We start from the raw sequence: 14,811 nt of genomic DNA, 5'->3' as shown, positions 1-14,811 counted from the left end.
TTCACAGCTTCAAAGCATCCACCCACTCACCCTGTACAGTAGCTCGTCTCTTGTTGAATTGTTCTATCTCCAGCTGCTTTCACGTTGCTTCCTGCTCTGCGTCTCTTGGGTTACCGCCTCCTCCCACTCAAATATCCTCTCTAACTTTAGATGTTGAGTGGAGTGACCACTCCTGCTAGTCGCCTTTAAATTGTTCTGAATCTTTTGTGGGCACTTCCCCTACCATGTTTGTGTTCATCCACCCACTGACTTGTTTGGACAAGTTAACTCTTTGAGTGGGCTTGAATGCGAGTGCTTGTGAAATGCTTGTGTTTGCCTGCAACATTGTTGGGGATGCTGTATTTGTCTACACTATTCCGCTCCCTGCGGCCTGCTTACAAATTATAGATTACGAAGGAAACCTAATAAAACCATCTAGATTTGTATTTGGGTTATTATGAAGGTAACTGTCTCCTGTTTTTCGTCGGCCTATTTTCGTGTTGTTTGATGCATCGAAAAACAATGTTTGACAGACGACTGGTGCGATTTGAAAAATGTTTAAGATGAGGATGTCTCCAGTGCTGCCTTTCATTGAATAACAGCATTTTATGCCTCAAAGTAATGATGTAAAATGTTTTCTCCTCTGCCTGTCAATATATTTTAGTCACTTCTTAGATAAATGAAATTGCAACCTGACTATATTTCTTGTCTTTTTTTCTTTCTTTTATTTGTAAAAAGCAGGCTTTGAGCAGGCTCAAATTTCCTTAAAATGTCCTACATTAATATAGTCCATATAGCTGGCATCACCATTGCTTTTAAGCCATTAAAACACAATATCTAGCCTTTCAAGCCTTTCACTACCTGGCAAGTGGCACTGTAATCATTTCTTTCCAATGGGCTCAATGCGTCTGTCAAGTAATACTTCAGGGATTGCTTTGTAATTTCACAGTGATTGCTTCAGATCACAGTCAGAAGGATTTTGCGATTACAGCCACGAGCAGAATAGCTTCATAGCTTGCCCCACTTTCTAAACGTTATGATGAAGGGAAAGAGAGACAAAGAGTCGGCGTGGTGGTGGTGGTGGTGGGGGGGGCTTGCTCAATTAATATGCGATTACAAGCACATTAAAATGAGGAATTTTATAATTATGTCAAAAAGGTTGGTTTTAATTAAATTATTCCTTCCCTCTATAGGTACTGGTTGATTAAATGTAAATATTTACTCCAAATATATATGGAGGAGTTTCTTTGATATGCAGAAGAATGATTGCTGTCCACACTTGTGTGTTGTGACTCTGTCCTAAGCAATAGGTTTGGATTCGTGTCCAGAGCCGCTGCCTCCCAGTAATGGCCGAAAAGTTGGAGATCGTTACACTGTGGGTGACATGGTTTCCTTCCAATGTGATCAAGGCTTTTCACTACAGGTAGGTGGAAAAATGAAGTGCAGATCTGCAGCTCTCTTAGTGAAAAATATTGACCTGGCTAAATGAGTGACATTTTCATGGGGATCCTCTAAAGGATGAATGTTTTAAAACAGAGGAATCAAGTCCTTTTGATGAGTGTGTGTGTGTGTGTGTGTGTGTGTGTGTGTGTGTGTGTGTGTGTGTGTGTGTGTGAGCGGAAGAGTACAGGAAAGAAGTATGTGAATAGGCAAGTGTGTTTGCAAGTTTATTTGTAGTGGTGCGCGTGTATGTGTGCGTACATTGCCTCCCTGCTTGCATGTTTGTGTAAGTGTGAGTCCTAGTGTGTTCGTTACAAAGCAGCTTTAACTTCTTCCAATCCTGCCTGAGTAGATTCAGTGGCTGTGGCGTTTTGAGCTGTAGAACCTTCCAAGGCCACAGGCGATGGATTGTGTTAACAGTCGCCTCGCTAATCCCACACCGATTTTTCTTCCCAGCTCGGGCATTCTCTTCTTTTCATATCCTCTCTGGACTAACCAGCAACTTCTTACACACATCTTCAGGCTGAGTGTCTGAACACCAGAAATAGACTTGAGGCGGGTGTAGTAACAAAAGCAACAGTATGGATGAGTCTTTTGAGTTTAGTTTAGTGTGTGAGTGCGCAGTATAGCTATGTTTTTTCAGGCGTGATGTTAGTGTACAGGTTTTTGGAGAATCACCCTGCATGTATGCATTTTACAAACATGCAGGCAAATTCCAGTTTCTATGTTTAAAACAACATTAATGCTCTGAATATTAACCATCACATTTAGATTCCCTTTTTTGTATTCAACACAATTATGTTTGCAGATTTTTTTTTTTCTGTTCTTATCTCGGGGTGCTTACTCCCATTGTATACCTAGCAGCGAGAACATCCTGCCCTACTCTTGATATTTATACACAAGAAGGGGATTTTCACTAAATCCAAAGATCCATAGGACAGAGATAAAATATACTGGGGTCACCTGCTGGTTTGATCTCATCGTGTTCCTTTTCATTTTTAACTTCACAGTGTTTTGCTGAAAGGGAATTGACAGTAAACAGTTTTTGTTTGTTTTCTTGAACAGGGTAATGCATATATTACCTGCATGCCTGGTCCTGTCAGAAGATGGAATTACCCCGTACCTCTGTGCTTAGGTAATGTATTATCGCATACAGTCTGACAGCTCTAGTGACAGCATTTCAATGAGGTGATATTGTTGACAACAAACCCATATTTGTAGCACCAAACTCAAACTAGATCTTTTTCTTTCCCATTTTTGCCGTTCAATTTTTCTCATTGACTCGTTTATCTTTCTTCTATCTTCTCCTTATTTATATTTCTCTCATACTAATATTTTTCTCATATACAATGACCCGATAGCTCAGCAGCCTCAAAGAGGGCATTTTATTGTATTAGGAGAATTTTATTGTACGATCGGGGGGTTGGGAGGTGTGATGGCTGGGAATAGATGCCTTGAGGGGGTTAGGGATTATGAATTTTCTGCTTTCCCCTTCGGTTGAAAATCAATAAGGCTTTGCACCATCTGAGTGTGCTGTTTGATTTCTGATACTCCTGATGAGACTCCCTTGTCTCCCCCGACACTTCCTCTCAAGTTGATTGTCACAGTGATAGTTTCCAGAGATTACCAACGAAGAACTCCACATTCTCTTTGACGCCTCGCTGTTCGCTTGCACCCTGCTCCTCTCAGTTATATACATATACATAAACATATGCAATGTGATAAATGCACTCTTGCACACACAGACAAAACTGCACGGTTACTCAAAGAGCTCTTTGTGTAAATACTCTGTTCCTGTGGTTTTCATCGTTCACTGCAGACATAAATCCTGGCTTTGCTGTCGATAGGCATGTTCTCGGATGTGTGCGTTCACTCGTTAGCTTAAGTCTTCTCTCGTTTACAGTACATACGCTTCCCTGAACACCCCAGGATCTGTATTCATTTTGTTTGCTGATAAACCCACATCAAAGGCTTTGGATGCCCCTGCACCAAACGTATAACACCCTTTTAAGTGCCTCTCGTCTTCTCTTTTATTTCATACACAAGCAGGTCAAGCCCGTCCCCCCTCCCCACTACCAGGAACACAATTACCTCCCAAGATAGTTTGTGCCTCATTTTGGTCTTGGTTGATAGTCCCCAAAGAAATAGCAGCAATATCACTTGCGTTCTCCACCATTTGCCACACAAATGCGCCTGTTGGGGTTGTGATGGGAAAAGCAGGAATGATTTCGTTTTAAGATTATAAGATTACACCACCTGGGTGTTCATGTAAGACTAGGTTGTGTGTCACAAGAGAGGGGTATAACCTTCACAGCAAGCTAAGTGTTCTCTAATGCACTCAGTCAAACAAGAGAGGGTGGGGTGTTGCAGGTGGGAGGTTGAAGTAATCACCTTCACCACTGAGCAAAACTGAGTTAGACTATTGAATAGTGACTCTCTCATTTATTTTGATTTAAAGCACCACTGAGCAAGGAGGGTGCCTTGGTCTGCTTGTTTTTTTTTCCAAGAAGAGATGGACAAGCACAAGTCAAAGACATAATCCAACAGACAAAAACCCTTCTCTGCTCTACATAAAAACATATATATATATATATAAATAAATATATATAGACTATACATGTATATTAAGAATGTGTAGGATACACATGCACAACATACGTAACATTTATGCGTGTGCTGAAACTTTCACTCACACAAAGACACAGTGCTCTTTGCCCTCCCTGAATATGCAGCCCTCTAGTCATTGTTTTTCTTTGTTTTCCCACTGAGCTGCTCCATGGAGAAGTGACATGTTCTTTCTCCTTGGTTGGTCTCCCTCAGCTCAGTGTGGCGGCTCCATGACAGACTTCAGCGGCGTCATCCTCAGCCCAGGCTTTCCAGGGAATTACCAAAGCAGCCTGGACTGCAGCTGGAGAGTTCAACTCCCTATTGGCTTCGGTCTGTAACCTCTCCTCTCTCTTCTCCTGTGTAACTCAACAAACTGCTAATTTCAAGCATGTATAAGTACTAGTGTGTATAAAAGTGTAATACAATATTTGACAGGAATAGCCACTCTTTGCTCTCGTTTACTTCATTCATGTGCTCTTGGGTTTACCTCTTCCATTAACCTTCTCTTTCCTCTTCTTTAGGGATCCATCTCCAGTTTCTGAACTTCTCCACAGAGCCTGTTCATGACTATTTGGAGATCCGCAGTGGGAGCCTTGAGACAGGAACAGTGATTGATCGGTTCAGTGGCCCCACGCTGCCCAATCCTCTCTTCAGCACCACCCATGAGACTACTCTGTTCTTCCATAGCGACTACTCCCAGAACAAGCCCGGCTTCCAAATTGTCTACCAGGGTGAGAGAGAAAAACAGTGTAGCCTAAGAGGACGTGCATTGTTGTCCTTATTTTCTGTTCTGTGTGTCTACACATGCACGATATATGTACATATTATAATGTCATGCAAGTATGAGCTGTATATGAAAGTATCTTTTAAAAGTTTAGGCCTCTGAATGTTTTCTAGCTTTTCAATTTTTTTTCTTTTATCACAGTTATTGAGAATTTGCTAAAGGTACAGCATGTCTCCAAAGCACAGTAGGTACACCTCACGAGCACCGGGTGCTGTCTCTCAGAATGCCCCTGGAGGTTAGCCAATCAGAAAAAAACAGGGAACATTTAGGGAGAGTACCTTAAAGAGACAGGAGCTAAAATGGCACATCTCAGATAGACAGTGAACTGAGGGGCTGCATAAAGGCCTAATATGAGATAAGTTTTTTTTGTTTGTTTGTTTTGTTGTTGTTTTTTAACCATGTAAAGTACAGCATCAAAAATAGTCATAACAAATGATAACCAAGTGTCCATATCATGATTTTAGGTCTTTCCCTGTACTGTAGTCTGTTAGATATTTTGCTCATATAATAGGTTTGCAAAGCGTAAGAAGGTGAGGTATTCTCTTCAAAAGTAAAGACTACCCCTGTTGAACAGCCCACGCTTTTCCTTTGTGACTTATTTACATCACTATAACACCCTGGCAAAATTTGGTGACTCTGTCCCCACAACAATGAAGTAAGTAATATTAGGATACACAGACAGTCAAAGCGAGGTACACAAAAAGATTAAAGTAAATAAGAGCATTAAGTGCCATAATAGGCAACAGAAAAATACAATAAGACACATTAAAACAGACGAAAGGTTTAAAATAAATAAATAATGATTAAATACAAATTCTCAGTAGAAAGCCTGTTCAAACAAAAACAAAATCCTTAGATGCCTAGTGTTCACACAACATGCAAATAATATGGCTAAATTTATTATCTGTTTGTTTCTCTCCTGCTCTATGTCCTCACATGTATGTATGTGTTTTATTACAACCAGATTCAACTATTCTCATTCACGTAATTTTCCAGTTTTTGCTGTGAGCCAGCAGAACGATAAATAGTCACTCTTATGCAGCTCATCAAGGCTAATTTCAAGACATTTTCCAACCTGCTGCTGTGCATTACTAAAATCCATGTGTTACAACAGGGATGTAACAGTGTTGCCTGTCAAAATCAGTAGTACCTAAGTTAAAGAAAACAGATTTGATGTGATGGATGCAACATTTACATATAAGATGAAATTTAGAGGCTAAAGGATATAAACATTTTCTTAGCAGGTGGCAGTTTGTAGGGCTTTGCTCGTTATATGCATTTAATCATTGTTTTTAATCAATTTTTAATCAAAGTTAAAATTATGAGATTTTAAATAAGCTTCCTATGGTCACTTTGAAATTGGGTTTTGCAAGTGCCGTGAAAGAAGATTGAAGCGCTCTCTAACAGGACACGTAAAAGCCCATTAGGTACAGACAAGGGAGAAAGTTTTGTAATTAGGTATACACGGCAGTTTCTTCCACTGAGGTTGTAGGATTAAAGAAAACCTTTTGCATTTTCTGAAACATTGCATACCACATGTCCTTGAAGATTATTATTTTTACCCCAGTGTTGAATTCTGTGTTTTATGATCCTTTTTGTCTTGGATGGGTTTTACTTTCCCCCCCAGCATATGAGCTACAGAGGTGCCCAGACCCACGGCCGTTTCGTAACGGCATAGTGATCGGACAGGACTACAGTGTGGGGATGACCATTTCCTTTGAGTGCCTGCCAGGTTACACTCTTCTTGGAGAACAGTCGCTCACATGTCTGCATGGAATCAGCAGAAACTGGAACCACCCCATCCCCCGCTGTGAAGGTGAGTGCCTTAGGTCCCCTCTCAGCAGTGTCCTTGCACCAAGTGTCATTCATATGCAGAAAAAAATTGGCACTCGATCTATTCAGTGTCTAAATGTTTCCTATGAATTTCTTATATTTGGTGAATCAACATATTCTGTTTATTCATCTCAAAATGCTCTTTCATGTTTCTGGTTTCAAAATCAGTAGGAAAATATTTAAATATTTGTGCACCTAACTAAAGTAAAGGTGAAGATTCCTTTCCATTACAAAAAAATGTCTTTGTTATTTTAAATAGTTCATTTTATAATAGAATACAGTCTGCTTGTTGTGCTGTCTTTTACTCTAGCACATCAAAGCATGAGACTCACCAGCTATTCAACACTATTTTACTGAACTATAAACTGATGCTTAGCGATTATAATGATACATGGAGCATCTTCAAGTCTTTAATGCAAATCCAAACATGCTGGTCTTTTATGTAATTCTAAAGGAGTCGCCTTAGATGTCACTCAGGTACGCTAAACAATCTTTCATCAGTTAAACGATGCAACAGCAGACTTTATAAGACCACACGATAGTTTTATATTTGCCTTAAAATGTTGTTTTGGTTCTTACATGCTGTATTGCTCCTGTCAGGTTTACAGCACTTCTTTTTTTTATCCTGTGGGTAATGCTTTGGCTTTGACTCCTAGTTCAAAGTCAGATTTAAGCATCTAAGGGGGTTTGATAGAGGGAGTTTTGCTGTCAAAATCAGTCATCATCATTACTTCACAACAGCCAGTAACCATTCCTTGCATTTGTGTCTAACAGGTGCATTCTCCCCCCCAGTATCTGGGTGATAACCCAATAACACGCCGTTATGGTTTATTTTATCAACTGTTAGTGGCAATACAACCATAAAAGCTTTTATCACTTGAGGTATGACTGGCTTTCTATTTTTGTCCGACATTGCTTTCTCTCTTCCCTCCTCTAGCTCTGTGTGGCGGGAATATAACATCCATGAATGGCACAATTTACTCTCCTGGACACCCAGCCGAGTATCCACACTTCCAGGACTGCATGTGGACCGTCAGAGTACCCCCTGGGTACGGCATCTACATAAATTTCTCCGTTATCAATACCGAGCCAATCTACGACTACATCACTGTGTGGTAAGCCCTCATTTCTCTCTCAGTATGACATTATTTATCAATCATCAGCTTATAGCACTCATGAAACTCATGACTTTGAGGGAGAGGTATCCTGGACCAGTTGTCAGCCCATCATAGGGTTCACACAGAGAGACAGACATCCACACCTAGGGCCAATTTACATTCACCGGTTAGTCTAACATGCAGGTCTTTGGACTGTTGGAGGAAGTTGTAGTACCTGCAGAAACCCCACACAGACAAACACAGAATGGTGCTAGCCAAATGTCTCGAGACATTCTTGCTGAATAACGAATTAATTTGAGCTTTACAAAGCAAACATGTTTTAAGGCCAGAGGCCAGTTAAGTAAGTTACGTTCACAGCTTATGACAACAACCAGACATGACAACAAATATTGTGAAAATATGTCCTGACATTTACGCCTTTCTTTTACTAACAAAATCTTTTTCCATCCTTCTGTACAACTAGATTGTTTTTATGTGACTAACTAACTAAAAGAAATTCAAGTCTGAATCACTGCGCTCCCTTTCTTTACTCCCCCAAACTTTTGCTTTTACTTTAGATCCCCCAGCAAGTGTACCATAAAAGACAGAAATGTGTATCAGCATGAAAACATCAACTTTGAGTTGCTTGGGATGTCTGTTTACAATTGAGAAACTTTACAGATAGTTGTACGACAGTAAACAATACTACCTGCCTCCTGTCACTCCAGCCACTATCTCCCCATCTCCCCTTTTCCCTGTATCTTTCTGCATCCTCTCTGTTGTCTGAGGCAGTCATAGAGCGGCCCTCATGGGTAATATGGGAGGGAAATGCCTTCCAGCATCCAGGGCTGCCATTGATGGTATGGGAGGAGGGAGCCGCTGGCGCTACTGTTTTCAAATCAAATGGCGCATAAACAATCTGTCCCTTGATGGTAACATTTTGTTTCCCTGCCTGACTGCTGTCTCTTATTTTGTTGATCTCTCTTAAAAGAAACTGCAGTAAGACTTCCAGTATATACAATATTTAAGCTGAACAAATATAACAAAAAAAAAACATTTAGTGTGATTTAGAAAAGAAAGCCTGGAGCTGCTTGAAAGTGCCAGTAATTAAATACATTTCTCTTGTTAAAAAATAACATTTATACATAATAGAAAAGTGCTGTCTTCTGGTGCATTTTTTATGCCCAAAGAAAAGTACTGTTTGGGTTGTTTTTGCATGCTAACATGATATTTTACTCCAGACATAGATCACGGCCATGCACCTGCAAGGGTTTGAAAGTTCTCTGCGCTCTCATTAGGGCAGCTGATTCTCTGTTTTAGAGCTGCTAGCTAATGCATGGCTCAGAAATGGCTTCACTGCTAATGACAGCTTCTATTATTACCCCACAGCCATCCACCAATTTGTCTTTTCATCTTTCAGCAGGGGAACATGTTGTCCATAAATGTAGTTTAATGTTGCAGTAGGGATATACAGATTGCTGTCAGTAAATTTCCTGAGAAATCTCAGGAAAAGCCTCTCCTAACTCTAAAGCTAATCCAGTGAGTCAAATAGCAAACCCTAATTACCGTTCAAGATATAACGTGTCACAATATCCAATCCAGCGTCTATCTATTCATCCATTTTAGACGCTTTCTCCAGGCTCTATCTGGGGCATCTTGAGGTCCACCCAGGCCAGCTGGAATGTATAAGTATGTTCTGGGTCTGCCTTGGGGTCTCCTCCCAGTCAGACGTGCCGGATGTCTCTTCAGGGAGGCATGCTAGAGGCTTCCTAATTAGGTATCTGTCTTTCTTTAACTGCCACTTTTCAGGAGAGGTCCACTCAACCAAACAGTTGTAATGCTGTAACCCCAACCTACGCAGGCTGCTTATGCTAGCTTTCTTTACTCATAAATCAAGAATTTTATCCTGAGGCTGAGCTCCAGCTCAAACAAGATACTTCAGAATCAAATCAAATCAAATCAAATCACTTTTTATTGTCACATCACATGTGCAGGCACACTGCACATGCGAGTGAAATTCTTGTGTGCGAGCCCCACAAGCAACAGAGATGTGCAAACACAACAACACAAACGAGCAAAATACAAGAATGGCCAACCTGAAACTAATAAATATATGTACAATATATAATAGTGTATGCATTTCTGGATGTGTATACTAAATATTTTCCTACGTGTGTGTGTGTGTGTGTGTGTGTGTGTGTGTGTGTGTGTGTGTGTGTGTGTGTGTGTGTGTGTATACACATTTTTACAAATTAAATAGTAAAAAAATAAAATAAAATAATAATAATAATAATAAAATATATAAAATATACAGAGTTGAATATGTGCAAAACAAGTGGCATTTATATACAGTGTGGAGTGCATAATGTTGAAACACGCCATTCCTTCAGTTCCACACTTCCCAAATCCTCAAAGTGTGACGTTGTCCAAGAGATGCCTTAGACATGGCATCCGTGTAATTAGGATGATGGGTTTTTTGTTTTTTTATTGAATTGAATTATGCTCAATACATTTTTATATATCTTTGACTCTTGATTGCTGAGAAACATTTTGGAGTCTGTCATGGGACACGCTGACCTGCTCTTTGATTCCAGCAACTTGTTAAAGCAAACTGGTGTATAAAGGAAAGAAATGATTTTCTGTTTCTGCCTCCCTCCTTTCTCCACCCTTCATTTCTTTCCTTTATTTTCTCCACCTCTATATTTCTGCACTAGGGACGGACCTGACCAGAGCTCGCCCCAAATCGGTCAGTTTAGTGGCAGCTCTGTACAGGAGGGCGTGTCCACCACTGCCAATCAGGTCCTCATCAAGTTCCACAGCGACTTCAGCACCAGCGGCTTCTTTGAGCTACATTATTTCGGTAACGTCTCCTAACTTAAGTGGAGACCTCATGCCTAACCTAAGTCTTCTCAATACCTTCTGTCATAGCATTGCTTCCAGCTCTAATGATAAATGATAAATGCAGTTTAAAGCTTTTTTTTTCTTGCGCTATTAAAACACCCTTTCAAAGAGGAGCTGATTAATAATAAAACGCTCCCTATCTCAACTAAATTAGTGATTGTTTTTTGATGATCATGAACAGTGATAGGTGGCAATTTCTGATCTAATCAAGTTTCATTATGATGGGAGAGACACCGTTTGCCTCTCTTTATTTCTGCCTTCAAATGCGCACACAGCACTCACTCTGTTCAAGGATTCAGTTTGTTTGCCCTTTCCCCAACAGCGTACCAGCTGAGAACATGTCAGCCACCCCCTCCTGTTGCCAACGCTACGATCTTAACAGAAGATGATGAGTTTGAAATAGGTTTGTCTTATTTTATTTGCTTGTTTACCAGCCAGAGACAATGTGAAGTGAAATCAGTTTGCAGTAGGCAGATTATTTGTGTGTATGTAATTATATATAAGTAACTATGTATACAAACACTGGTATACACATATCTTTTAAATATATGATTTCATTTAAATGAAAAATGTGTTCCTTCTTGCACTTTGCTCTTCGTTTTCATCTTTCTCTACTCGCGTTTGAAATTTTATATCTATTCATGCTCCGTGCATTAAAGTATTAATTTGAGGGTAAGGCTAATTAGCTCTTCTTATAAGCTGTTTGTATTTTCAGTGTTCATAATTGATTAGGAAAGTGAAGTGGAAGTCGTGTGGCTAGTGGCGGCTTCACTTTCTGTCTTTAAAATTGAGTGTGTGTGTGTGCATGGGCTTCTGCCTAACTTCTATAATGTAATGAAGTGCCTTCAGTATTCTGGCTAGCTAAGGGGATGTCAATCTTCATTACAAAATGTGTTGCTGATTACTGTTTCAAGTGCTGCGACTGAGGAGGTTTTTACTAGCATAGCTTTGTGTGGAAGTATGTGTGTGTTTGTGTTTGAGTTGGACTATTAACAGAAATGTTTTGCACATCCCCTCCTCCTTTGTGTGCACGTGTGTGTGTGTGTGTGTGTGTGTGTGTGTGTGTGTGCGATTACACGTGTAAATGATCTCACAGGGGACATTATTCGGTACACGTGCCAGCCAGGCTTCACCTTGGTGGGCAGTGAGATTCTGACCTGCCGACTTGGAGAAAGGCTACAGATGGATGGACCTCCACCAGTCTGTCAAGGTTGGTTTCATTCAGTGTGACTTGGAGTCTTTGGGTATGTTTAAAATTTTTCTGTGTTTGATTTATTTATTTTTTTGCATTTGTGTTTGTGTGTTTAAGTGTTCCTCACAATGTGTGTACACATTCCCCCCACACATACATATACAATATATGTGTATGCAAACCTGTTTATGTTATGTGGTGCTTGACACCACAGTGCTCAGGTTGGTTACAGTAAGCAGCACCCACTGATGCATTATTTGACAGACTGCCAGCAGAGCCTCGTCCAGCAGGCACCAGGTGGCAAAAAGCAGCTCTATTCCAATTTATCAAGATTCAGAGTAACAATACTACTGATCCAAGTCCATAGACTGCCATTTGCGTACAACCAGCAGTTTTACTGTAGTGGGTAAGTTTGAAACCAATTACAGATCAGCAGGTTTTCACGTGCTGTAAAAACAGATATTCTACCCCTACGTAACGGTCTCATGGGTTTGATTGATGTTTGCTTACCCATAATTCTTTTGAAGATGGAATTACAAACGAGGAGCAAAGTAAAAGAAATTCCTGTCGCCTGCATCAAAGATTTTGTTTAGACAAAACAACAAATGCCTTCAGCCTCCCTGTCGTGCCAGTAAATCTTTGCTCCACACAACAGAGCACTCTGAAACCTTCTATCCCCTGTGGTTAGACATCTTTTGAAGTGCCCTGAAGTCCTTTGTCTACAAGTCTTGACTTGATGAGCATTTCTGTCTTTGTATTTCTAGAAACAGTGAGTAATCGCATCGGACTTGTGATCAAGGCATGACAGATGCTTGACAAACCTCAAGCCTGCATTCATAAAGCAACGTAGAGAACGACTAGTTATTTGGAGCCTGTTTGCTTATCCCTGGCTGTTGTTACTTGATGCCTGACTTGATATCGTTGTTTTCTCCCTGCTGTGATTTTGCTGCTAACTCTGTGTTCAGAATTTGACTGACTTTAATTTTTTTTAAATTATTACTTGGTAGGTTTCACAATAAAAACACAGCAACAGCAAAGATTAGGCTCAGCAACTGTTTGATCCAAGATACGTAAACCTCAGATTTTCTTGTGTTTTTCTATCCAAATCAGCCACACAAACTAACATCTGTCAGTAGGTAGCTCAATTAACATAGGCACAAAGGTGAGAGACCTGAAAAATGATAATTTGAGTTAGAATTATTTAAGATGGACAGATGTGTTTGTGTGCAAAGAGAACAAACCACCTTCACTTGTGGTGTACTGGGCTTACCTAGCATTTTTCAGTATATTAATAATTTACAAAAGCACAAGCAGCATGAAGTTGAGCAGCATGTTATAAGCTTATTAGACATGCTGGAATAAAGGGGATGCGAAACAAAGCTTGATTGCTTATTTCATCAGGGTAGGTATGGTATATAGATCTCTTTTCACCAAATCTTTTATATGTCCTGTATGAGTCCTTATATCACATTATGTCAACATGAAGGGTATCAGCAACAAGCAGTATGTTAAAACAGCTGATTTCCATCAATATGAATAAACTGATAAACTTCGCTAGTGCCAAAAGAGGGCATTCAGTCACTTTTTGAGTACTGGGCAATATTTCAAGCCATCTCACCAAGGCTGGTCAGCCAGCTCACCTTGTCATGTGTTACTGACTACACAGAGCTCTGCCAAGAGCAGCTAGCTCATAGCATCAGAAATTCACACATTGCACTTAAAATATTTTCACAGGTTTTAATTTGAGCGACTACAGTTGACTACAAAACACGTTGGGACTATTCAAGTAGTACACAATAATTCACATTGCTGTTTGAGAAGCGCTAAAATATTTTTGTGTTGGACAGCAAATGCTCTCATTCATCATAAAACATCTAATGTAAATACTGTACTTTGCCAGAAAAGTGGATCTGCTTAGTCACCTAAGCTAAACCAAGCTATTTGCTAAACTATATTAGTTTTGCTAAGAGAATGTGCCCATACTCTGGTACAATGCAAAAAGCTGCAGAGGTGTTAAATCAACATCTTTAAAGTGTTCAAATGTGTCAGTGATTGCAAGTCATTTGTTCAGACTCTCCTTAAATCTTGCTTTGAGCGTCATATTAGCATAGTTAAGATAGCTGTAGAGTGACTAATTTATTATGTGACATTTTCATGGATTGCCTTTTCATTATATTCAAGAATTCATCTTACCGTGTTGGATATGGTATGTCTTTGTGCCACCTCTAGCATGAAACTAATTGCTCTCCTTGGGACATGTAAAGTTGAACTTAATTTGAGTTGACCTGCTATTCACATCCAAGGGACTGCCACAGTAAACTTGCATAGGAGCCACTTCTTGTCACAGCTTGCCGAAAGGGCAGGAAAAAGAATTCTCATGTGCTCTCTGTATTCCGCTTTTGTTTGCTGTCAGCCTCTATGTTAATTGTAATTTTATGCTTTTAAGATAACACTGTAATGTCCTTGTATGGCTATGCAATTTAACCCCTAAATATGCTTGGCTTTTAAGATATTTCCCCAAGCTCTGTCTTTATAAAAGCCTGTGAGGAAGGTCAAACATTTTCTTAAATCAAGGGTAGAGCCACCATCGAGTTGACTGCTGCGATGGTTAAACCATCTGCCACACTGAGGTTTAGTGTAACTCAATAAATGTTGTCGTATTGCGGCTGCTGTCACATTCGTATAGATGTTGGAGGAACACAAACGACGCACTAACCTCGTCTTTGCAATACGTACCAAAACTTTTTTGTGCGACATTAGTTTATACATAACCCTGGGTGTCATTGGCATTCAATATGTGCAACTTTCTGAGTGAAATCAGCAATGTTGTAGTTTTCCACAAGGTAAAACATCTGTGGAAGATATAATAACTGCTGTTGGCTAAGCTTAAACAAATGATGTTAGCCTGCATGCTACTTAATGCTGACTCCAGGTAAGGTGTAGGTTAAATTAGGGCTACATGCCTCTTAAATTAGAAA

General features: G+C 40.0%; 1 protein-coding gene across 3 annotated transcripts in view; it reads left to right on the top strand.

Annotated features, from left to right (window-relative positions):
• LOC146698207 (CUB and sushi domain-containing protein 3-like) overlaps nucleotides 1-14,811 on the top strand; it is a 259,780-nt gene that overhangs the window by 176,789 nt on the left and 68,180 nt on the right. For all 3 annotated transcript variants that reach the window (XM_085473236.1, XM_085473239.1, XM_085473238.1), the window contains exons 38-46: nucleotides 1,284-1,402; nucleotides 2,485-2,554; nucleotides 4,240-4,356; nucleotides 4,548-4,757; nucleotides 6,438-6,626; nucleotides 7,581-7,758; nucleotides 10,455-10,600; nucleotides 10,964-11,044; nucleotides 11,738-11,851. In XM_085473236.1, coding sequence (XP_085329362.1) covers nucleotides 1,284-1,402; nucleotides 2,485-2,554; nucleotides 4,240-4,356; nucleotides 4,548-4,757; nucleotides 6,438-6,626; nucleotides 7,581-7,758; nucleotides 10,455-10,600; nucleotides 10,964-11,044; nucleotides 11,738-11,851 — 1,224 coding nt within the window. The remainder of the gene's footprint in view (nucleotides 1-1,283; nucleotides 1,403-2,484; nucleotides 2,555-4,239; nucleotides 4,357-4,547; nucleotides 4,758-6,437; nucleotides 6,627-7,580; nucleotides 7,759-10,454; nucleotides 10,601-10,963; nucleotides 11,045-11,737; nucleotides 11,852-14,811) is intronic.

The sequence above is a fragment of the Copadichromis virginalis genome, linkage group LG11 (assembly GCF_057382275.1).
Source record: "Copadichromis virginalis isolate Kocher_CV1m ecotype Utaka linkage group LG11, C_Virginalis_male_GT1.1, whole genome shotgun sequence".
In the NCBI taxonomy this organism is placed as follows: Eukaryota; Metazoa; Chordata; class Actinopteri; order Cichliformes; family Cichlidae; genus Copadichromis; species Copadichromis virginalis.
Note: the sequence above shows the minus strand (reverse complement) of the source record. Positions and strands in the feature narration are given on the sequence as shown.